Raw genomic sequence first — 24499 nt, forward strand, 5'->3', positions numbered from 1 at the left:
CACAACCATACGTCAATCAAAAGTCCTTACCTTTAATAAAAATGAAGCTGTTGAAGTATCTCTTTGTTTACTTTCCAGTGATCCCAAACCCAAATCTCCTTTGAGTTCATTGATTCCTTCATCCCTCCCTAACTCTCCTCAACAATATTCATTGTGTACTAGGTACTGTGAATGTCATAGTGAATTAGATGTGATCTCTACATTCATAAAGCTTAGCATCTCCAGAGCAATTTAAATAATAAAAGCAGTGCTGTGATGGAGGAACTTCCCAGTAGTACGGGAGAATATCTCCAGGGTACTCAGACTATTAAGGGGGGTGGAAGGTCAAAGAAAGTTTCTACAGGGAAGTGATGTCTAAACTGAGATATGAAGGCGAGTAGAGTTAAGCAGGGAAAGGGAACAGAGGAGGGTTGGGTGCAGGAGGAGGATCTGGGTGTGGAAGATGAATGCATATCACCTTCTGACATCAAAATGTTCTAGCATATCTTGGGAAGTTAACAGCAAGCCAATCTGATCTAACTTTACTATGGCAATTATTCAAATCTTTAAACTAGTGTCACTAGTAAGGTCTAACTTACGTATTTTTATTTGAGAGCAGAGAAGATTTTAAGATAAGTTGATGTTTGCAAAGTAAAGCATCTATGTGGGCACTTCTATTAAGGCTTTTTCTGCTTGAGTCTGTATTACAAACATTTCAAGACGTTTCTACTGAGACAATGAAAATACACAAGTTTTCACTTCTTAATATAAGAATAAATGTAAAGTTGATCCTTAAAAATGAAAAAAAAACCTTGTGATAAAATTTAGTTTGTAATGTAGACTCATACTATTGCATTTTTAGTTCTATTTTAATGCTGTGTAGAATTTTTAATCATTGTTTTTTACCTTAAGATTCAAATTGTTTTAGTATCACTGGTGAAATCAGATTTCGTAGCTAGTAAAAATAGAGATGAATAAACAAACCTAGCATACTTAGAAGAGAAAGTTAGATAGAGCCTCAGATCTTTCTAGAAATATGGCTAGAGCTAATTGCTATTTCTATATTTCTATGTTAATTAATAAGCAATCTATATACTAGCATTTGGGACTTACGATTGCAAATATGTATCAGCCCACTAGATTAAAACTGAATTGTGCACAAAGAAGAAAACTGAACAGAGTACCTATCCGATCTAGTCGGTCAATGGCTACTGTCTCAAAGGCTCTTCTCATCATTGGATATTCCTCCAGGACCTCATTGAAATTGTCCACAGAAAGCGAATAAAGACGACAATATGTATCAGCTCGAACACTGGCAGTGCGCCGTCCCTTGGTCAACAGGCAAATCTCTATAAAAACAAAGAAGAAAGATTTGTTTGGCAATTTTCTTTAAAAGGCCATTAAGACCTACCACAAGTAAAAGAAAAAAGTCTCATGGTGTGAGAAACCAATGATTAGTAACATTTTCTATTTTATCAGGAAATCCCTTCTGATAATTAAAAGTGCCCAATTGCTAATACTCAATCTTAAAATATTATTTTTTTTAAACAATTGAGGCTTTTGGTTCAAAGGTAAGGCTGTGACAAAATTATCTTCTTCCAGCTCCCATTCCAATTCACCTGAAACAAAAATATGCAGAAAAAAGAATAATAAATCCAAAATGGAGTTGAAAACAGGAAGAGACTATTCTCAGATAGAAGTTCTTATGAATTCTGGAAGGCAGAAAGCAGATGGTATTATATAGACAGAAACCAAAGTGAGCCCAAAATCATTGGCTTAGAAAGTCTTATGATTAAGCAAAATTGAATCACAGGTTCAGATGTATGCATTATAGGAATGCTTTATGTAGTTCATATATTCCCAGTAAGATCAGTAAAAAAATTATATTCCAAATGCACAGAGGGGCTTTTCATTTAAGTAATTTCTAAGGAAAATATTTTGTTGAAATTTTGATTCCCAATATATGGTAAGCAAATATTTGCAAATGTGGATTTTCTTATTAGCTAGATAAATAAATGATAAAAGTGAAGATTTTCTATTTCATTTCCCAAAATTTATGTATTAAAATCCTATAGACTTTGCTTCTTTAAAAAATTTAAATAATTGAAAAACTTTGCTTCAAAATAACCTTTTTGAAAAAAGGAATGGGAGAAGTGTTTCTGAAATGCACTGTCTTCTAACAAAAGGAAATAAGCAAAATAATTATTGAAAGGGGCCTAAATTCACACTCCTCTGAACTTATTTAAAGAATTTCAGGGCTTCCCTGGTGGCGCAGTGGTTGAGAGCCCGCCTGCCGATGCAGGGGACGTGGGTTCGTGCCCCGGTCCGGGAAGATCCCACATGCCGCGGAGCGGCTGGGCCCGTGAGCCATGGCCGCTGAGCCTGCGCGTCCGGAGCCTGTGCTCCGCAACGGGAGAGGCCATAGCAGTGAGAGGCCCGCGTACCGCAAAAAAAAAAAAAAAAAAAAAAAAAAAAAGAATTTCAGTTCATGTTGATAAACATAGTGAGTAAATTATGTGGTAGGCATTATGTCCTTGACGTTAGGGCTGGAAACATGAATCAAACATCATATCTACTTCTGTATTACTTATATGCTGATAGTAAAAAGAAAAAGTTCATTTGAATTAAGATTTCATTTAAAATGCAAGCTGGTGAGAGCAATAATATAGAAGGCAGGCATTCTGGGAGTACTAAAGAAGTGCATTTGAACCAATCTGGCAATTGAGAGGTTTAGTAAATGCCACCTAAGCCACCAATTATGTTGTTACTGTTCATGCTTGTAAACATTTCAAATTTAATAAGCAATATTGTGGTGGGGCCAACATGGCAGAGTAGGAAGACCCTGAGCTCACCTCCTCCCATGGGCACACCAAAATTACAAATTCATAATGAGCAATGTATGTATGAGAATGACCTGGAGACTAGCAGAAGAGATTTTCTACAACTAAAGATATAAAGAAGGAACCACAACGAGAAGGGTAGAAGAGGCAGACACACTGTATAGTCAAGACCCGTAACCCTGGGTAGGAGACCCACAAATGGGAGGATAATCACTATTGCAGAGATTCCCCTTAGGGAGAGGGGGGTCTGAGCCCCAAATTGGGCTCCTCAGCCTGCGGGTCCTGCATCAGGAAGATGACCCCCAGAAAGTCTGGCTTTAAGGCCAGTGAGGCTTGCATTCTTGAGAGCTGGAGGGTTGTAGGAAGTAGAGACTCTGCTCTTGAAGGGTGCACACAAAATCTTACACCCTCCAATACCCTGCGTAGAAACAGTAATTTGAAGGAGCCTGGGTCAGACCTACTTGCTGATCTTTTAGAGCCCCCTAGATTGGCAGGAGGCAACTGGGACACACCCTGAGGACACAGATGCTGGTGGCATCCATTTTTGGGAGCTCATTATACCCCAAGGGCACTGATGCTGGCAGGCACCATTTTGGAATCCTCCCTCTACCCTATTAACACTGGAACCCAGCCCCATCCACCAGTGGGCCAGCGCCAGCCCTGGGACTCTCTGTGCCATGCAGCCCGCCATGCTGGGACCCAACCCCACCCACCAGCAGCCAGCAGCCTCTGAACCAGAAGGAATCAAAGGTACATTAGATGATACAGAGGACTGGATCAGTAAATTGGAAGACAGAGTAGTAAAAATCACCCATCTGAACAGAAAAAAGGAAAAAGGATTTTTTAAAAAAATTAGGATAGTTTAAGGGACCTCTGGGACAACATTAAGCATACTAACACTTGCATTACTGGAGTCCCAGAAGGAGAAGAGAGAGGAAAAGGGGGCACATTGGTATATTCTCTGTATGTTGGCACAGAGAATCCCAAGGAGGATCAACACAAGGAGGACCACACCAAGACACATTATAATTAAAATGGCAAAAATTAACGATAAAGAGAGAATATTAAAAGCAGCCAAGTAAAAGCAACTAGTTACACACAAGGGAACTTTGCATAAGATCATCAGCTGAGTTTTCACGAAAAACTTCGCAGGCCAGAAGGGAGTGGCATAATATGTTTAAAGTGATGAAAGGAAGAAACCTACAACCAAGAATACTCTACCCAGCAAAGCTATCATTCAGATTGGAAAGTGAGATAGAGATTTTTACAAACAAGAAAAAGCTGAAAGAGTTCAGTACCACAACCAGTTTTACAAGAAATGTTAAAGGGACTTCTCTAAGCAAAAAAGAAAAGGACAGAAATAGAAATATGAAAGTTATAAAAGAAAAAATCTCATTGGTAAAGGCAAATATACATTAAAGGTAGTAGCCCAACCAAACATAAATCTAGCAGAAAGGTTAAAAGAGTTGTGCACCTAGAACTAACAGTGTTGTAGGTTAATTGTACTTCAATTATTAAAAAAAAAAAAATGTAGACACTGGGAGGAAATGCATCAGAATGCTAATGGTAGTTATTTCTGGGGGATGGGGATTATGGGTGATTGTTCTTTTTTACTTCATGCTTTTATGTAATTCTAGTTGTCTGCAATGAACATTCATTACTTGTAAAATTAGAAAGAAAACAATAAATGTGATTAAAAATGAAAAAATAATATTGTGGACTGTGCATGTTTGTGTATTTGTGTGTGTGCACCTTTGGTGTGTGTAGGAAGATAAATCTCTATTGGTCAGTGTTTAAGCATAAAGCATATTATCATATGATGGAATTTGTCAGCTACTCTAATTAGAAAAAAATGTAATAAAAGTATTTTCAACACTACCCCAAAATTAAACTCCTGTGTCACTACAGTACTAATGCCATATTATATAACTTATGATTGCTAAATTATGTCAAACATACTGATGAGAAATGTTTTTATTGCTAAGTGCTGCTTTCAAATCTGTACAAGTTGTCATATAGAATGGTTATAAGCCTCTTGGAAAATAATCCAATGATACATAACAAAGATCTTAAAATGTATCCATACACTTTACCCAGAAATTTCACTTGACAATCTAGCCTAAGGAAATAGTCTGTAATCAGAACAAGGTTATTTACATGGTGATATACATTATGCATTTATGTATGCATCTGAAAATATGGGAATGCCTTAAATGAATAATAAGTCAAGATTCATAATCAACTATGTGGCAATTATTAAAAGTAAAGCTTTTAAAGTCTATGTATTAATATTAATAGTAGAATGGTCATGAAAGTTTAACAGAGAAAAGCAGGATAAAAGGTTTTAATTATAGCATGATAAAAATGACCACATATAGTATGAAAAAAATGACAATAAAATCTACCAATATGCACTGCTCTCGTTGAAAAATATTCCTTTATGTAGATATACTGTTTACATTTTTTTTCAACTTTGCTTTATCTAAATTATTTTTATTTGTGGATATATAACATTTTTTTAAAGTTACTTAAAAATTAATATCTAAGTGCACAGAAGAGAAAAAAAACCCAAGATATGAAGGAATATAAACAAACCTAAAAATAGTGATTACTATTGTAGGTGATTTCCTCAACTTTACCTTTCATTGTTTTTAATGTATTTTTAATTTGGCACTTATATTTTTAATTTACAAATGCTTTCCATTTTCCTATATTTGTTGCTTTCCCATTATATCGTTCTCTTTTGTTGTGAATGTAATATCCTCTATCTTCTGGTAGTTGTTAAAGAGATCTGGTTTTGAATAATGAATATATGCTACAATATGGATATATTGTATATGGATGAACCTCAGAATGTTTCACAAACATAGTGAAAGAAGCAACACATGACAGTCCATATAGTACATGCTTCCACTGATATAAATAATCCAGAAAAGGGAAATCTATAGTGACAGATAACATATTAGTGGTTGCTTGGGGAAGTGGGTGGAAAAGGAGATTAACAATAAGTGGGGAGGAGGAATCTTACCGGGGTGATGAAAACATAAACCTGTTTGGTTTGGTTTTCATAGTGTTGGTTTCATAATTTGGGAAATTTCTAAAAAGAATGAATTGTATACTTTGAATTATATATACATGTTGCAATAACACTGTAAAATGGAAACAAAAAGAAGTTTTGTCTCTATATTTTATCTTTATTATATTTTATATTTTAGTTTCTGTTCTGTTTTCTGAATTCTTTCTCTTTACTCTGGAATCATTGTTTCTGTCTCTGTGTCTAGATCTTTCCCTTGTATATTGAATGTTTTCTTCAAGTTACCTGTTGATGTCCCATTTCTATCGAGGATGAAAACTCTAGTGATGTGGCAGCATTTATTGATCTGGAGTTTCTCTTTAGGGTGAATAGGTGGGAAGTTTATCCTCATATTTCCTTAAATGCCAGAATGAGGAGGGCTGTACTCCAAGGTTACCAACATCTCTCTTAATTGTTCTAGTTCTCTGCCTCGTTCCATTACTTTAGAGAAGAACCACTTGCTTTTATCTCTCCTCAGGAAAATAAATGCTTGGTTACAGGCTGTTCTGCAATGTCGAGGGAGGGACAGAGAGTCTACTGTACCACACAGAGACCTTCCCTAAGTCACTGTTTCCCCTCACTTTTCAGTTGGCCCTCTGTCATCACACTTTCTCTTAGCTAGCAGCTTTTCTGGAGTTTTGCCAGGAGCTTTGCTCTCTTTTTGGTCATAGCCCTCAGCATTATATTCCAAGTTCCCTCTACTTTTCCTTCAAGTTTCATCAGTAACCACCAGCATAATTTTTAAAAAAAATTGTCTTAAACAACAGAAATTTATTTTCTCACATTTCTGGAGCCTGGAGGTCCAAAATCAGGGTGACAGTATGGTTGGGTTCTGGTGAGAGCTCTCTTCCTGGTTTGCAGATGGCCAAATTCTCACTGTGTCCTCACATGGCAGAGAGAGCCCCCATCTCTTCCTTTATGAACACTGTCACTAATCCCATCAGGAAGTTCCCACCCCCAACCACCTCATCTAATTCAACTACCTAAGGCTCCACTTCCAAACACTACCATGGTGGGGATTAGGGATTCAACTTATTGAATTTGGGAGAGACAAGGACATCCAGTCCATAACACCATTTCTCTTGTCCTGAAATACTATTTATGTCCCTCTTGCTCTTTAAAAAAAAACTAAGCTAAGAAACAAACAAACAAAAAAAACAGCTTTATTGAGGTATAACTGATATACCAAAAATCTGCACATATTTAATGTATACAGTTTGATGAGTTTGGACATCTCCATGTAACTCTGAAACCATCAGCATATCCGTCACTTCCAAAAGTTTTTGTAACTGCATGTTACAGAATACCTGAATAATACTGGCTTACCAATAAAATAACTTAATTATAAAAATCTGGGAGGCAGGGCTAGTGTGGATTTAGTATCTCAGTGATGCTGAGGCACTGTGCTGGCATGACTTTATTTTCTTGGCCAATCTCTCCTGATCACAAGTTCAAAGCAGCCACTACAAGAATTTACATCCTCATACAGTGTCCATAGAGAGGGAAAGACTTCCTTCCCACATTTCTTTCTTTTTATTGTGAAAGCAAAACTTCACAATATTCCTTTACTACTTTTAATTTGGTCTCTGGAAAGGGAAGAGATAAAGACACGTATTGAGGATCATCTTATGGAAAGAAATGGGTTTGTATTTACTTTTCTGTATGCTTAAAAATTATTCGAATAATTTTTACAACGAGCCTGTATTTATATATTACTTTCGTACTTTAAAAAATACGTTTAAAAATTAGAAAAAATATAGCTACTCTCAATACTTATAGTCATTTTGGAGATATAGTAAAAATAGATTTATTTCAGCATAGATATAAATATATTCATGTTTTCTCTAAATTATTCTTTGCAAATGATTTTCTGGTTTCTATTGTCTGGAGTCCTCGTATAATGGATATACAATATATGTAGCTAAATGGAGTAGATGGACATGTGTTACATGGTATAGGTCCCCATAATTAACGATGAATCAGTTAAATACTGCCTTTGGTATGAGAAGAAATCTTCCTAGAGGATGGTGCTTAAATAATATTTTAGGCCTATATTAAAAAAATGAGTACATGTTTTATGAGAAAACTTCAGAGGTGTTATTGCCCAGCAAATCTTACTTCTTCATTAAATTCTATTTAAAATACAATGTACTTATGTAATTCTTTACCTTTTGTGATTTTTTGAATGAAAACTGATATTTCCATTTGGTTGATTTCTTGCCAACTAATGAAGTAGAATGCTATTTTGGTGATGGTTACCTGCTGATTCTGCTACCTTAACAAACATCCAATTTCTTAGGTTATTTTAGAGATTTTTTTTTTTCTTTTTGGTGTAGTATAAAGAGTATTGGCCTGGGATTAGGAGTCCAGTGTTATAGTCTCAGACTGATCGAGCTTCGTTGTGAAGATACGGACAAATACTTATATTCTCTGGACCTTCATCTATTTATCTATAAAACGTAAAATTCAATTATATCTCTAGAGTTTTATCAACATTTAATCCATAACTTCAGACTTCGGTCATATTTTATATCTAAAGTTCCACTGATTTTTATATCTTTAGTGCTTCCATGGCATCTGGTAGGTGCTTAATGTTTGCTGAAATGAATCATTGAACCAAAGAGCAACATGTTCTACAAAATGAGTTTCAATCACGCGTGGAAAAACTAAGGGCTAAATATAGATTTTCACTAGCAAAGTCCTTTCAGAAGTTACCTAGTGAGCTGTGTTCATTCCCAACATAAAACTCTTCAGCCTTTATCTCTCAGCATCTCTTCAATAATTTCTTAGTGAGAAACAGATCAAATGAGGGTATATTCATGAGGGTATATTCTAGAAATAGTCACTGGTCAGTGTGAAAAACAATTTAAATAGTCCTTTCTGCTTTTAATGCCTCCATACTCTTTGTTTCCACCGTGAAGAGAAATAAACAATGCCACACACTTAGCAATGAGAAACAGTAAACCTGATCATAAAAGAATCTTAGAGGGCTTCCCTGTTGGGGCAGTGGTTGAGAATCCGCCTGCCGATGCAGGGGACACGGGTCCGTGCCCCGGTCCGGGCAGATCCCACATGCCGTGGAGCGGCTGGGCCCGTGAGCCATGGCCGCTGAGCTTGCGCGTCCGGAGCCTGTGCTCCACAAAGGGAGAGGCCACAACGGTGAGAGGCCCGCGTACAGCAAAAAATAAAAAAAAATAAAAAGAATCTTAGATTTCATGAACTGAATTTCCAGATTCCATATGAATAGAGTAGGTGTTTCTTTGTAAATTAATTTTCTCTTGATAATAAGTTATTTTGGGGATCTACTTATTGAGTGAAGATAGTCCTGTGTTAGGTGTCACAGATTGAGTTTTTGTGTATTTACTCTGTGCATGTGTGTGTGTGTGTGTGTGTGTGTGTAAAAGACAGAGAGAGAAAAACCAATTTAGTCATTTGTATCTCATACTATCCTTCGGGCTTCTTAGGCATTATGTAGATATTAGTTCATCACTATTTTTAATTTCTTGTATTGTGTTTTCTACTTGTTTCCTAACTATTGACCTTATCTCCCTAGCTAGTTTAAGACATCTTAAAGACAACAACCATACAGTAACATTATTTTATCCCTCTCGGTGCCTGCTGCCTTGGGTTCTTAGCCCAGAGAAATTGTTTTAAAATGCTGATGAGTACATCAATGATAGTGGACAAACCCCAGATTGACACTAAGTTCTAATCTTCAGTTTTAAGATGGCATAATAATGGCTCCCCTGCTGAGTATCTTCTCTTTGTAACAGAGCTTGCCGAACACTTTAAGCACCTTCTTTAAGCAGCACGATATATCTTTGAGGTTTTTGTGCAATGTATATAAGGAAGAAAGTATCTAGAAGATTTGGTAATGTTTTCTTCAAGGTGGATATGTTATTACTCACTATCTAGAAAATTAACTTGCTTTTGGGTGCTCAGATTGACTTCCCAAGGAAAATAAAATAAAATATAAAATGAAATAAAATTGAACTCCCAAAGAACAAGCTGAGTGCAGCTTACAGATATAACCTTTTTAAAACAGAGTCTTCTGGCCTATTTTCTAGACTCTGTTACTTGTTTCAATCTTCTGCCCTTTTTCCTTGTTTATCTACTCTCTGAGAACTCAACTAGCAATTTCCTAGTGGTGTAATCACTGCTTTAAAAATCTAAATGCAAATTTACTTGGAAATATATCCTTTCATCTGGATACAAATTTCTAAATGATAATTAAGTGCACAAGTAATGGGAACTTGGCATATTAATTTTATGTCTGCATTATTCTCCTGTTTTTCTCTACAAGATAAGTTATTTTCTTTACAGGTTAAGTTATTTCACTTACCCAAGAGGGAAACCGAGAGTAATGCATCCCATCACAGGAGTATTATAAATCTCTGTTTCCGTTTTTCAGCATCATAAGAAATGTGTCCCGGGAGATTAAATTTGGCTTACCACACTATATATATATACTTTTAATAATCCTTAGGGTATGAGATATATCAACCACCCAATGCTATTTTTGCTGACGTTAGTTAACCCTGATTATAAACATTTCAGTCCACCTGACATTACCATCACCTATATAAACAGTCATTTTATAAGGTAGGGCAAATGGCCCCAAGAATTTTGCAACTCAGAAATATTTCTCTGACCTCTAAAATAGAGCTTGATATTGCAGTAACACAGAGTTAATCATGAACTTATGACAGAAATTTGTAAGGTAATGAAAGTGTTTAAATCTGAGTTTCCAGAATTTATGGGAAAATTTGTGCTCAGCTGCTCATAGTAACCTAAGCAAGAGCTGCTTCCTCCTTTTGTACCCGATATGATGAACTAAAAGTAATTCTCTGCTGTGCATTAAAATACTAATTTCCTAGAAATTATTTGTGTTTCTAATCCGGTGCCTCATAATAATGTGCAAGAGGAAATATCACTTTTTAGTTTTCTATTTGTATTTGTAACCTTTCAATATTTATATTAGTGAACTAGTAAAATATCACCTCTTATGGCATGGTTAGGTAACATTTGGCTTAAAGCAATTTGTATATCAAGCTTGGCTGGTAGAAGAAAATGGATCTAAATAAGGGTCTAAAGAAATTGAGAGTAGGATAAAACATAAAATAGATGTAAATTTTGTAGTATTGATATTTGATGTATTTTGAAACATTTCACATTTTAAAAATAATTTTCTGAAAGAGAGATTAGATATAACATATTTCCAAATACAGATATTGTATTTAGTATATTATATATAGATAGATTTTACAGCATGACAGCTATTCTAATAAACAGAAAACCCAATTCTGCTTTTTCTTCTAAATATCTAACTGCATATTCAATTCCCAGAGAAACAGTGGTACTTACACAATTATTAGTGTCCTCTGCTGCGGCTCATGCAGTTATTTATGATTATTTATTCATTTAAAGTTATTATCTCGTCAAACTAATCTTAGCTCTCCCCATATGTTTGGTCAATTTATTTCTCCTAAAACACAAGATTAGGGTGGTCACCTGGGGCTCTGAGTATTGACTCTAGTAGTGACACCTCAGACAACTTATGCACTGGCAAAATTGTTATGAGATTTACCTAAAGAAGTGCCAATAAAGTGCCCGGTACAAGCCTAGTACAGTATGGACACTCTCAAAACATGAGTTCCTTTTTCCCTTATGTTTCTACTCCTTTCTCTGTATTTTTTCCTGTGATTTTGGCTCTACCTGCTAGAACCAAGGAAAAAGTAATGCTTCATAGATCAAGTAACCTTCCAAATTTGTGAAATATAACAACCATCTCCCACACCCTCCACCCTCTCATAAACAATTTGTTCATAAACTAACCATCCCAATTCTTTAGACTTGTCTCAAGTAAGATGGCTTCACACTGATGGGCACCTTTTCTTAGTTACCCCAGGAAGAATTCATCTTTGTGCCTCTACTCTACTTTGATCATCTTGCATCTTAGCCTCTATAGCACATTATTACACTTATTTGTCTATATGATATTTCTCGATGCTAAACTATAAGGTATTCAATGAAAAGTACAACACTCACATTTGCAGTGTCTAGCTCTTACCATAGATTTAGTCACACAATATCACTTGGTTCACGGAACAAGGAATGAATGTGTCAATCAACTGATTAAAAGCAGAAAGACTTACACCGGATTGGAAACATTCTTCATAAAACAAGGTGCTCACATTTGAACACAACACCCCAAATAGCCAGATCTTTTTGAGGAGCATTGGTCCTATTCATCAGATGCTACGTCGCGTTTATCTTTTATCTGGTTCCTATTGATTACAAACACTTTTAGGACATGACTGTTCCATTCTGTTGGATATGTGGAGGTTTCCATTAAGGTTTATACTTTTCACTCCTTAACCTCTCTCTCCTTCCCCTTCCTTAGGATGTCTGTGTCTTTAAATTCCTTTGTGACTCCTTCAACTACCTAATGTCTGCATAAAATCAGCTTCACACAATACTATTTATAGACTGATATCTACTATACATTTATACTACTTGTCATTGGCAAATTACAATACTTTATGGACTATCACAGTGATTTTCAGAATATCTATGGGGTAGATAAGAAACAATCACTGCTAGCCCCATGTTAGCCCACATGATATACAGAAGATTAAAGGGTATGTGTTATGTGATTGGAACAAAAATCACATAAAAATATCAAAGCTAAGAAGAGTAAGACTAATTTTCCTGCTTCTATCCATCTTTAAAAATCTACCAGACCACTCCAAATCTTTCCTTCTGATTTTAAATCTACCAGCACTCTTTAAAAGTTAATCAAACACCTTGAATTATAAATGCCTTTAAAAAGCAGCCAGCTTTTTAAAAATTCATCAAATGATTTCAGCTCTTAGATACCTCAAGTGTGTTTTCTGAAGTAATATCTTGACAGCTCTGTTTTCCTATGTGGTTTAACATAAAATTTAAAAAAAGTATAGCAGGAATAATAGTCTAAATTGAAACTATATTCACTAGATAATTATGAGGTGAGTCTACTACAGCAAAAATGTTGTTTGTCTCCAAAATTTCCCCCAGTTCTCTCTCTCTTTATTCTCTTTTGCACACAACACACATACACATGTGGATGATAAAATAGAGATTTAAATACACATTTTCTTGGCTTATTGAATGTAAAAGTCAATGATCAACTGATTCAGACCGGATTCTTTAGTGCAGTGTTTCCCACATTTTAATATGCATAAGATCACTTTATGCACATTAGTGTCTTGCTGAAAAGCAGATTAGGATTTAGTAAGTCTGGAGAGGGTCCTGAGACTGCATTTTTAACAAGTTCTTAGGTAATGCCAATGATGGACTTTTTTTGGAAATGAATTCTTGTAGCTGTCAAATTTGCATCTAAAATAGAGTTCTTAGTTTAAGATAAGTTGGGAAAAGGTGGCAAAAAGAAATGGAATTTAAGGGATAGCATAAATTCAAGGCAATGAATGATTTCCTTGTACCAGCATGTTGGAGGAAACTATGGGAAATATAAAAGAAATGAAAGATACTGATCCTGACTCAAAGCTTTTATAATTAATTAGAAACTCAAGTACAATATATAACAAAAGCTTGAGAATAATTCCAAAGCTAAATCGTTTGCTAGTGACTTTAGAGTTTATAAAATCTAAAAATCCAGTTCTGTAAAACTTTGGTGGCATTAAAGGCCTTAGGCTCTGAAAGAAGTGCAGAAATTGCACTGCTTAGACCATGAGGATGGAGAGGACAGGAAAAAAAGGAAGGGGGGTGGGGAAACAAAGGACACTAGAATGAAATAATCATGAGCACAGGTTAAGAGAACAGTTTATAAGGAGTTTTTCATGGAATTGCAAAAACAGCAGCTTCACAAGATCGTAGGATTTTGATTAGGCATAGAGAATATTCCTCTAAAGATAAGAAGTTGGGTCTCAATCCACGATGGTATTGCAGTGCTCTTAAGGAAGAAATTTGTTTATAAAATATTGTCTTAGGAAAGGAGATTATATGAAATAGAGAGGGGAGTTCTAACTCTCTAGATATCATGCCAAATATGGGAAAGACACTCAACCTCTTTTTCTCTTGAAGGCAAATTTATTCTCTTTCAAATCTTTTGTTTTATGACACAAGAATATTAATTTATAATTGGCTTGTAAAATGAACTAAGAGGGAGGTTCTTACCAGTTAAAATAAAGAGTTGTAAAGAAGTTTTGATAATAATTTGGGATATGAGGTGATGGGAATTGCCTGAAATAAAGCTATAGCACCCAGAAATGATCTCTTCCAAGAATTCCTGTGAAATGAAGCTTCAAAAGAGCTTGAAAGGTGATGAGGCATCCACAAGTTTGAACCTAGATGTAAAGGAAAACCACTAGTGGGTAACTGCTGTGAGTGAAGATAAGATGAAAGGTTGTTTTGGGAAAAAATCAAGCAAACCTTTGGCATCCAGAGAAAGTCACGCAAAACTTTGGCATCTAAAGAAAATTTCATTCCGCAGAAATCTACCTGACATTAAGCCAGTAGCTCGTGTCTATCAAATTGGTTAGAAGCAGTATTTATTTGTGTGTACAAGTCTGTAAGCTTTTATCATATGACTCTGAATTTCTGTGATAACTGATTCCAAGATTGATGCCTATCTCAGAAACAGTCATCTGTAACCTGGTCAGCAGCCCCTGGGATGGCCTGGTTGGAGAACTCTTCTCGATGGGGATGCTTTATATTGGATTGTGACTAATAGGCCTAATTATACCTTCTCATGGGGAGACTGAAAGTAAGGTATGAACAGCCAGAAAAGCCAGAGAGTGCATAAGTTACGGGACTGGTGTATCCCTAAAGTGGTTCTTGGACCTCAGGAATCACTGTGTTTCCAAAGGGGCATTCTTGCTTGTCACAAAGTTGGCCTCTGACTGTCCTGAGGTGGTGTGCTGTGCTTCCTTTCTTCATGTGCTCCCTTACAATAGACTCTGTCACCTCAGCTGATCTGAGCTTGACTCTGTGCCTTTCAGCTCAAAAGCACCTCACCATCCACGACCTCTTTCTACATGTTCTCAGCCGTCCATTTTATTGAAAGCCTCTACCTTTTCTTTTCTTTCCCGCTCTTGAGAGACTGCAGTGAGTTCTTCATCCATAGAAAGGCCTTGAAGTGAGTTGAAAACTAATATCCTACCGATGGAGTTTTCATTTTCTACTTCTGAGTAATCCAAAGTATCAGAAGAGAGGTCAGCTGGAAATCTCTTTTTGTGCAAGATACTAGCAAAAATTTATTAGGCAAAAAAGCAATCCTACTAACATCTGCCCTCCAAAAAAAACCGAAAAACAAACCAAAAAAACAACCCAGGCACATTCAAAAATTAATCCTAACAAAAGCAAATATCTGTTTATCTCTTCTCACCCCAAGAAACATTACTCTATGTGACAACAAATGAGCAAATTTAAGGTAATAATTACAATCATAAAAATGACACTGAAGTTTTGAATTTAAAAGTTTGTGTGTAGGTTCAAGTGTGTACTGAAATAATCTATGTCAGTAATTAGCTGGTTTAGTTAGCAGCATGTATTAGTTGATAGGGGTAGAATGAATTAAAGGGATAATAATAGTAAGTAAAGTATGTTTTATTGAATGCTTTTACCTATATTATCTTATTCAGAATGAGTTAAATTTGGAAGAAAGGTCAGTTTTAAAATGAGAGGTTATATCAGGAGCCCTTCAGGCAAATCCAACCATCATGTTTCTTTGCTACTGAGTTACAAACTTAAAGGTTTGTAGAACAGTAAATAAATAAAAAGACAAATACGTGACAGAGAACACAATATTTAAGGCCCACAAAGCCTTAAATATTTACAATTTGGCTCTTTTCAGAAAAGGTTTGTCAACTCCTAGGTTAAATAGATTGTTTTCCCTTCCACATGGATGACCTTTACTATATCTTAACTTAGTCCAATAACAAAATCTGGAAGGAGTAGAAATCAGTGGGCTAAAGATGCATGAACCATGTTTTAGCTTGTTATTTTAAGCAAAGTGAACTGAAGAATTGGGTCAAATGCCCCAACAGTTTATCTGAACTACGTTTTAAAAAATTCCCCCCTGACCTACCTCGTCAGTATGATAAATGGACACCAGGACACTCTTCCACCAGAGATGGTCTGGCTCTCATCGTGGAGAAAAGCTTTAGAAGCCTAACTGAGATGTGATTCCATCCTTTTCAAACCATATCCAATAAAAGCTTCACTTAACCAGATACTCAGTCAACCAGTATTTTCTCCTCAGGTTTGTGGAGAAGTATGGGGGGGAGGGAACACATATAAAAAGATGAAAGATACAAAAAGGGCTAATTTTTTCTTAATATTTTGATTTTTAAGGTTTTTATTTTGGAATATTTTAAATACATATAAAAGAAGAATAGTATAATAGTATACTACTAAATACTAGTAGGATAGTATAATATCATAGTCTAATAAACATGTAAGTAGTGTAAATAATAACAGTAAAATAAATCCCCATATGTTCATCACCCAGCTTAAACAATTACTGACTCATAGCTAAACTTGTTTCACTGATACCTCACATATTTCCCATCTCCTTTATTATTTTGAAGTAAATTGCAAATACATTAATTCAACTGCAAAATTTCCATATGCATTACTAACATATAATCCTTCAATAAAAATCACCATAAAAGTTAACAATAATTTCTGAATATTATCAAGCATTCAATCAGTGTTCAAATTTCTAAACAAGAAGAAATTTTGTATGGAGGCAATTTCCATATCATGTCACAACTCTCTCCCCTTCCTAGAGGAGCCTGAACAGAAATGTCCCCTAGAACCTATACACTTAAAATAAAAATAAGTTTTGTAAGATGAAAGATATGCAATCCATTATAATACCGTACCAGCACAAGAAAAGTATATTCATGTGTTTCGAAAAAAGGATATTAACCTATTTTAAAAGAATATCAATTGAAAACAAAAAGGGATTTTGTTGCTGTTGAACATTAGTAAAATATAACTAAAATACCTTATGCCTGGAATGTTGACTTATCAAGGTATATCCTTATTTACTATTTTTTTGCATCATCATTATGATCATTAGCAGAAATCCATAAACAGAAGGATGGATGACAGTTGAAAATTCAGAGGTCATGTGAGAATGAAGGAAGAGCTGAAATGATCTCAGGAGAAAAAACAAATGCAAGAAACCTAGTTCTTCTTGTTATCGGACTTGTATTTAGTATTGGACCTGTGTTCTAATATTATAATCAAACTGAATGAGAGTCTTTAGACCAGGGTTTCAGGGTTTCTCAGGGTTCCTTTGTCTCTACTGGCATTTGGATCTGGATAGTTATTCGACGTCAGGAGTTGTCCTCTGTGTTGTGAAATGTTTCCCTGAATCTCTGGTCTCTGTCTACCAGATGCCAGTAGCAAACCAATCACACTAGAAGCACCATTACTACTGGATTGACAGTAGTGCTGATGAGGACATAATTTTGGTCTCACATCTCCATAAACCCTGCTCTAAAAATCTAAGATGGCAAAACACCGTTGCTTTGTGTCTCTGTACTTTTACATCATCTCTACAACAGAAGCTTAAACTTAGGTTTTAGATATCAAAGTATTCATAAACTATTTGGGACATTTGCTTTCATTATGCCGTCTTTTTGTATAATCTTGGAACACTGTAAAGGGAATGCTAATCACTTTGTTAATGAGAGAAAGCTATTTCAACACATTAAAAATGCTTTTTTGAAAGCTCCATCGATTTTCCTTTCCCCTTCAAGTCTCCAGTAACTCCAGTTGGTTTACTAGTTTAATTAAGCAGGATAAAAGAAATCTGCTAAAGAGTCCATGACATTTAGATACAGAAAAAAAAAATAAGAAAAAGGATAATAAAATTTATATTAGTGTCAATAAATAGTAACCAATGTGCAAACTGTTTATTGCAGATAAAGTTTGATTAAGTTCGGGCTTTCTGACAGTGTGTGGGGATACAAAAGCATTTTAAGGTATGCAAACAAAGAATAGAGGGAAGCTCTATTCTGTGGACACAGCTCACAAATGAAGGGGTTTCTTTACTGTTGGGATGCCTGGTTAAATTTTATAGTATTTTCTCTGACATTAAAGCAGAAACTTTTTTTGGTAGGGAAAAATGAATGAAATATGTCCACTATGTATCATGTAACACTATCATATAATACCAGGAACAAGAGCCCCAGAAAATTGCTTATTGCCATGGTGATGACTGATTCCATGGAGTAGATGGGTGGGTAATCTGTGTTAGCAGTGTTGGTGCAATATCTATCCACGGAAAGCCCTTACCCAGAAACTGTTTTTTTGTTGTTGTTCTCCATTTACAACTATCTGGAATTATCTTACTTACTATTTCCCATTTTTATTGTCTGTCTCCTTTGATGAGAATGTAAGCTGCAGGAAAGCAGGCTGTTGCTTCTCTTCCTCATTACTGTATTGTCATTACCTACAATAGTAACTGACACTTTGCAACTGTTCAAAACATATTTGTTGAGGAAATAATTAATAATTTAATTAATGAAGTGGTTATGATATATTTAGATATTATGGACCAGTAACATTAAGCATTGTTTAATTAGGATGAAGAAATTGTCAGTCTATGTTTTTTTCTAGGTTTGGACACAGATTAAAAAACAAGAAAAATCAATAAAATAATCATCCACCCAATCACCATCAGTGCATAAAAGAAAAAATATTTTAACATAAAAATAGCGAGAGTAATTTCAAAATAAAAAATAAGCACAGAAAAAAGGATGGGACAGTTAAATAAACTCATCTTTAAAGGATAACTCACTCCATTGTTATTAGATTACTTATTTCATCATAGACCAGTGATGTACGAGCTTGTCCACTGGGCTTTAGGGAGACAGCTACAAAAAGTGGCTTTCCATCAAGAAACGTGGAGATGAAATGAATAACTATTAATTGTTATTTTTATCACGAGCACATATGTTCCTTCTGAGCCCCAAACTACTGAGTTAGTCTAACCATAAAATGTCAAAATATATATATGGTAAAGAGTGTTCGGTAATTGGTTTTAGGGTCAGAGGTTTGTCTTCATTTTCCTTGTTCTTAGGGTCAGAGGTTTGTCTTTATTCTTGTCCTCATTGCCAAGGCCCCTTTTGCTGACTAACTATCCAGAAACTCGTGAGAGGTGGATAAGGAAACTGAATTGTACCCCTAGTGATAGGTACATCAAAAGCCTCTTTTGTTTTCCCTGTCAATAGCTCAGAACACTTCCTATGGGAACTAGGTTGTTCTAATATTAGGGGGAGGAGAGACGTTTTCAGCTAGGGCTTCTAATCTAAACCACACAACACAGAAAATCATTTCAGTGACTATTTTATTAATTCTCACAAGGATGGTACATAAGTAGTACCATTCTAGATACATAAGTGCTAAGTTAATTCATTACTTGTGATACACGCTTTAAGACAATAGGGCTTGATTCTGTCTAGGCTCTGGTTCAGAAGGGCTGGAGAGTAGTGGACTAAATTGGGAGAGGAGTTAATAAGTTACAATAAGTTGTAATAGGAACAGAGATACACATAATTTTGTGAGAATTCCTCATGTTTATGAGGCTGGTGATCATCTTTACTCCTCTCATGTTAGTGGCAGCTTTCAGAAGGGAAATTAATTTTCCTAATTTATTGTGAACCAGGTTCATCTTAATCTTTATTACGTGATTTCAGGCCCCTGGTACTGCAAACAGACTATTGATCCTCCTGGACATTTACAAGCTGCTTGTTCCACAGGCATTCATTCATCAACTCAACAAACAGATATTGGGCAAACACTTGTATTAAACAGCTGCAAACATGGCAGATGTGACTGATATACTATATGATGCATTTTTAGAATGTGTAGTCTACCAAGCCCAAAACCCAACTCATCTCTTATTTCCTCTCACTGTAACCTTGCAAACCTGCTTTATCTATACTCACTGTCATGGCAAATGACATCACATCCACCCAGTCATCCAAACCAAAAATATGCTACCATTTGTGAATCCTCCCTTTCTCTTATTCTCCATAAAAAGCAGGACTGCAAGTTCCCCTGATTCTTTTTCTTTAGTATCTTTCCTAATCCTCTGCTGAAGATTAATTTAAATCCTCATAACTTCTTGACTGGGTTATTTTAAGACCTTTCTAACTATTTACTTGTGCAAGTGCCTTCCTCTACGAGGATACTTATTCTCAAATGCAAATTTGACCAGTCCTCGTTTTAAAAGCCTTCGATTCTTGTCCATTGCCTGTAGGATGAAATCCTAATTTCTTGCAAAGACATAGATCCACATTCACTCATCTGATGCAGCCTGACTCCCACTCTACGTCCCAAACATTACGACTACTGTACGCGCATTTCCTCAAACCACTGTGCTCTCGCCATCCTCTGCTTTTACACTTGTTGCTCCTTCCCTTTGGAACGCTCACTCCACAAACATCCCCTCAATCTGCCATCTCCTATTCAGCCTTTGGAACTCACTTTAGGTGTCACCTCCTTCAGAGAGATTTTTAAAAATTATTTTACAGATTCCTCCATCTTAAGTTGTCATTTTATCTTATGCTCTTAATGCACTGAATTGTGCTGATCTGCATATTGGTTTGACTTCTTACATGTTTACTTTCTTGAAGGCACACTGATTACAGGACACAATGACTGGCATAAAGCAGTCTCCATAAAGCTTGTTGAACAAATGAATATTAGTTAAATCATAAACTGTTAATATTCTGTTGATTATATTATTTATAACATAATTGGTATTTAATTTTAATGATTATTAGTATGCAATAATAGGTGGAAAATAATTTTATGATGATACATCAGTTAGGAAGATATTGATATGGAATGGGGAAGCAAATGATGAATGAGAAACAAAATACATTTGTATGTATATATGTATGTATGTGTATGTATGTATATGTGTGTATGTGTGTGTGTATGGTTATTCCAACACACATTATTGACGATCTGCAAAAGCCAGGGCCAGGGAATAGAGTTACAAAGTTTAGGAGGATCTAGTCCAATAGTCAAGCACAGATAATTTAATTGTAATATCTTCAGTAAAACGATAGAAATACGCTGAGAATACTATGGACCAGCCTAGAGGTTCACAGCAGGCTTGTTGGGAGACTGAATATTTTGAAGAATAAATTCAAAGTAGACAAGTGAAAAAGAGGAATGACAAGTTTGTGCCACATCTGAAATGTTACTAGTTATTACCTTTGACCATGAAATCTATCTAAAGAATTTCACTGGAAAGTGTTATTTTTTGGAGTTACCCAGACCTTGGGAGAATGAAAAGACATTGAAAGATAGGGTCAATCATTGCAAGCACACCACCCTATGGCAAATATTTATTTAATGAAATGGATATTCAGATACATGTAAATATGCTGATAGAGATATGGACCATTATAACAAATGAATGTTTGAATTTTATGTCTGTATCCACTTGCATCCTCTTTACCAAACCATGTCTGGTATTTTACACACACATACACACACACACACACACACACACACACACAGGTATATACATACTTATTCCTTGCAACTGTCCTACAAAGTGAGCAGTATTATCCTGATTTTACAGACTGCCGTGCTCAGCTAAAAGAATTGAATTAAGCTACTTTAAGGCCAAATAACTAGTTGGTAACAGGGTCAACATTTGATTCTCCGTCTGTGCGAGGTCATTCCTGTTCCATCATGCCACCTTGACAGATATTTTATTGGGCTGATTAAAATGGCACTAATAAAGAAAAGAGAATATTTTAATACATGGTCAGCTTTTTCTTTCCCTACAAACATTTTTGAAGTATCTTAGAGGAGGAAGACTGCATTCATATAAATTGCTGTAAAGATGAAAATTAAAAGGAACTGAAACAAAAATATATTTAGTTGATAGCTAAGTAGGAGCAAAGTGATCCAAAGCATAGCTCCAAAGAGACTTAGCATCTGTGCACTGAAACACTTGTTTTAACAAGTCCAACTGTGTTTCCTAACTATGCCAATCCTTTCCCTTGGCTAATGCAGAATCCAGTTTATAGAATATATCAAACTGCAGCCTGCTTGCTGAGAGGAGCTGAATGCTGCTTTAATTTCCCAGCCGGGAGCTGGTATTTCATCAAGAACCAGGCATATTAAATTGTTGTGTAAATGGAAGGACCACAATGTCGGCCATATGGCAGTTTCTCTTTGTAGAAAAGGAGAGACCTTCAAATCAAACTGTTAAGTCTAATGTCACAGTTATTAATTTGGAGATATGGACAAGAGATTTCTTTATCTCTTCTAAGTGTTCTTTCCTCCTTCCTATGCCCCCTAAGAGTGATGGGTCCACTTAAAGTTGAAAAAGCAGTGTAGGTCAACTTTAAATACATTACATTATGAATGGGACTTTCAGAAGTTTCCATTCCATAAAAGAGGGGAAAATGCTTCTTTAAAATCAATTTTCCAAGTCTATGTTTAGGGTTGTACTTCCACTGGAATGAGCTGGATAGTTTTCAGACTAACAGAGGAGGGTTTCCTGAGGTGAAAGGGCAGAAGTGGGTCCATATCATTTCATAAAGCAGGCCATCCTTTCTTTTAATTTTGCTCTTTCCACCCCAACTTTTCCTTGGCTCAGCACACTACTGTCCAGTTTTTACAACTCAGCTCAGAAATTACTTCATTTATCCATCCAAGAAATTTATATTACGGTCTAGTGTGTGTCAGATTTCATTCCAGGTGCTGCAGGTGTAAGACAAATTCCTTATTCTCATGGAACTCCCATTCTAGAGAAGGAGATGGAAAACCTTAAATAAGTAAGGTGACTTGAATAATGATGACTGCTGTAGAAAAATAAAACAAGGTAATGTGATGGAGTGATAGTGCTTGTCTAAGAACATGATAATCACAGGATTGTGGGTGTTTTAGGACTTTTGATATCTATATTAATCATTTTTATTTGTTTTAATGATTAGATTTTTCTTCAAAGATTTTCTCCTCCTCAGTTCAAAACATGTAGAAGTTTCTGAAGCTTTGATCTAGATCGAAAGTTCCTCACTGACATGTTCACAACCTCATCTTCTCTCCCCACTGCTGCCGTAGCAAATTCTAGTCCAAATCCCTGCAATGATGTTGATGCCATTACAGTTACTGATGGGGATCTTTTGAGAGAAGGCAAATCCACTCCTTCAGAGTCACTGCAGAGTCAAACCCCTGAGGGTCATCTCTTTCACAGCATAATCACTTCTCTCTCACGTGGGGCTCCACCTCTTCCCTCTCCTGGCTCCTCTCAGGCCCTCAGGAATTTGGTTCAGGCACAAGTGAGCCAATGAAAACAGCAAATGCAAAGAACTGAGTATTAAATCCAAGATCTCTTTTTAAATTGTTATCCTCTGGGCTGGAAATGAAATTTCACATCCCCTGGTGCCATTTGTTTCTCTAATTTTCACTCTTCTTATATCATTATAGACTTCTCACTCAGAAGCTGGTGGGAATTAGGTTTATTCTTAGGTATTCCTGAAACCTTATAGACTTAGACACTTTAAAAACACTAAATTTAATTAGGAAGGGTATTCCACTAAAATATTTTTACCGAATCTTTTCAGCTTTCAGTTATTAAAGTTTTCTATATTTTGACTTCTTACTTGTTGCTGTGGTCTCTGAGAAAAATCTCAAGACAACAACCTGAAAATGTAGCCAATACCAATTATCACCTGTTTCTCTTTTTTCACAGTTTTAGTGACAAAAGAGTTTGGCTCGAAGATGTTCAAATTAATGATGGCAGGGATGTTGATTTTTTTCCCCTAAAACAATACATACCTTCCAGCAAAACTGCAAGGTATAAGGCTATATTCACACAAAAACATGGTAATTATGACATACGAGTGATTCAGAAGGGCCCCATAAATTGGAAACAACCTAGGATTTGTTCAGCTGGATTCTATGATTCCCTTATACATGAGATATCAGACACCAACCATTCCCAATTTTCTCTGATAAACTCTCTTTATTGTTTTGGAGAGACCTACAAAAGGCAAATTTAAGTTTTTAGACAACTGCATAGTTTAGGAATTTATAACAACTAAGATTTTGGACAACAGCAAACTTTTACTGGATAAAGTTCCTATTTAAGGGGGAGGAGTTATGATTCAATTTTTAAATTTTCTTTCTTGATCTCTCAATAGTATATTCCTCAGTAGAAGCCCAAGACGCAGAATGATACTTTCAGAATGTATTTGGTCAAGTACAGTCATTTTCCCTAATTTAGCTTGCCTGAAATTTTCCATGTAAGATTACCTGTCTGGAGCAGAAGCATTTTGAAATCCTGTAATATACATTATTCTTTACTGTAACACTCTCTTGTCCTTCCTCAGCTGATCTTACTGCAGCTCAAAGAAGTCACATCTAGTAAGAAAATAAACCTCCATCTATGGTTCCTTAAAAAACTACAAATAGAACTACCATACAACCCAGCAATCCCACTACTGGGCATATACCTTGAGAAAACCATAATTCAAAAGGAGTCATGTACCCCAATGTTCATTGCAGCACTATTTACAATAGCCAGGACATGGAAGCAACCTAAGTGTCCATTGACAGA

At 35.7% G+C, this 24499-nt stretch overlaps 1 protein-coding gene across 1 annotated transcript in view; it reads right to left on the bottom strand.

Moving 5' to 3' along the window:
* The window catches only part of HCN1 (hyperpolarization activated cyclic nucleotide gated potassium channel 1), a 384981-nt gene that overhangs the window by 2780 nt on the left and 357702 nt on the right, over positions 1-24499 (bottom strand). Inside the window, exon 7 of the mRNA XM_007108331.2 lies at positions 1164-1328. Within this exon, the coding sequence (XP_007108393.2) occupies positions 1164-1328 (165 nt within the window). The remainder of the gene's footprint in view (positions 1-1163; positions 1329-24499) is intronic.

Source organism: Physeter macrocephalus, chromosome 8 (genome assembly GCF_002837175.3).
Source record: "Physeter macrocephalus isolate SW-GA chromosome 8, ASM283717v5, whole genome shotgun sequence".
NCBI lineage: Eukaryota > Metazoa > Chordata > Mammalia > Artiodactyla > Physeteridae > Physeter > Physeter macrocephalus.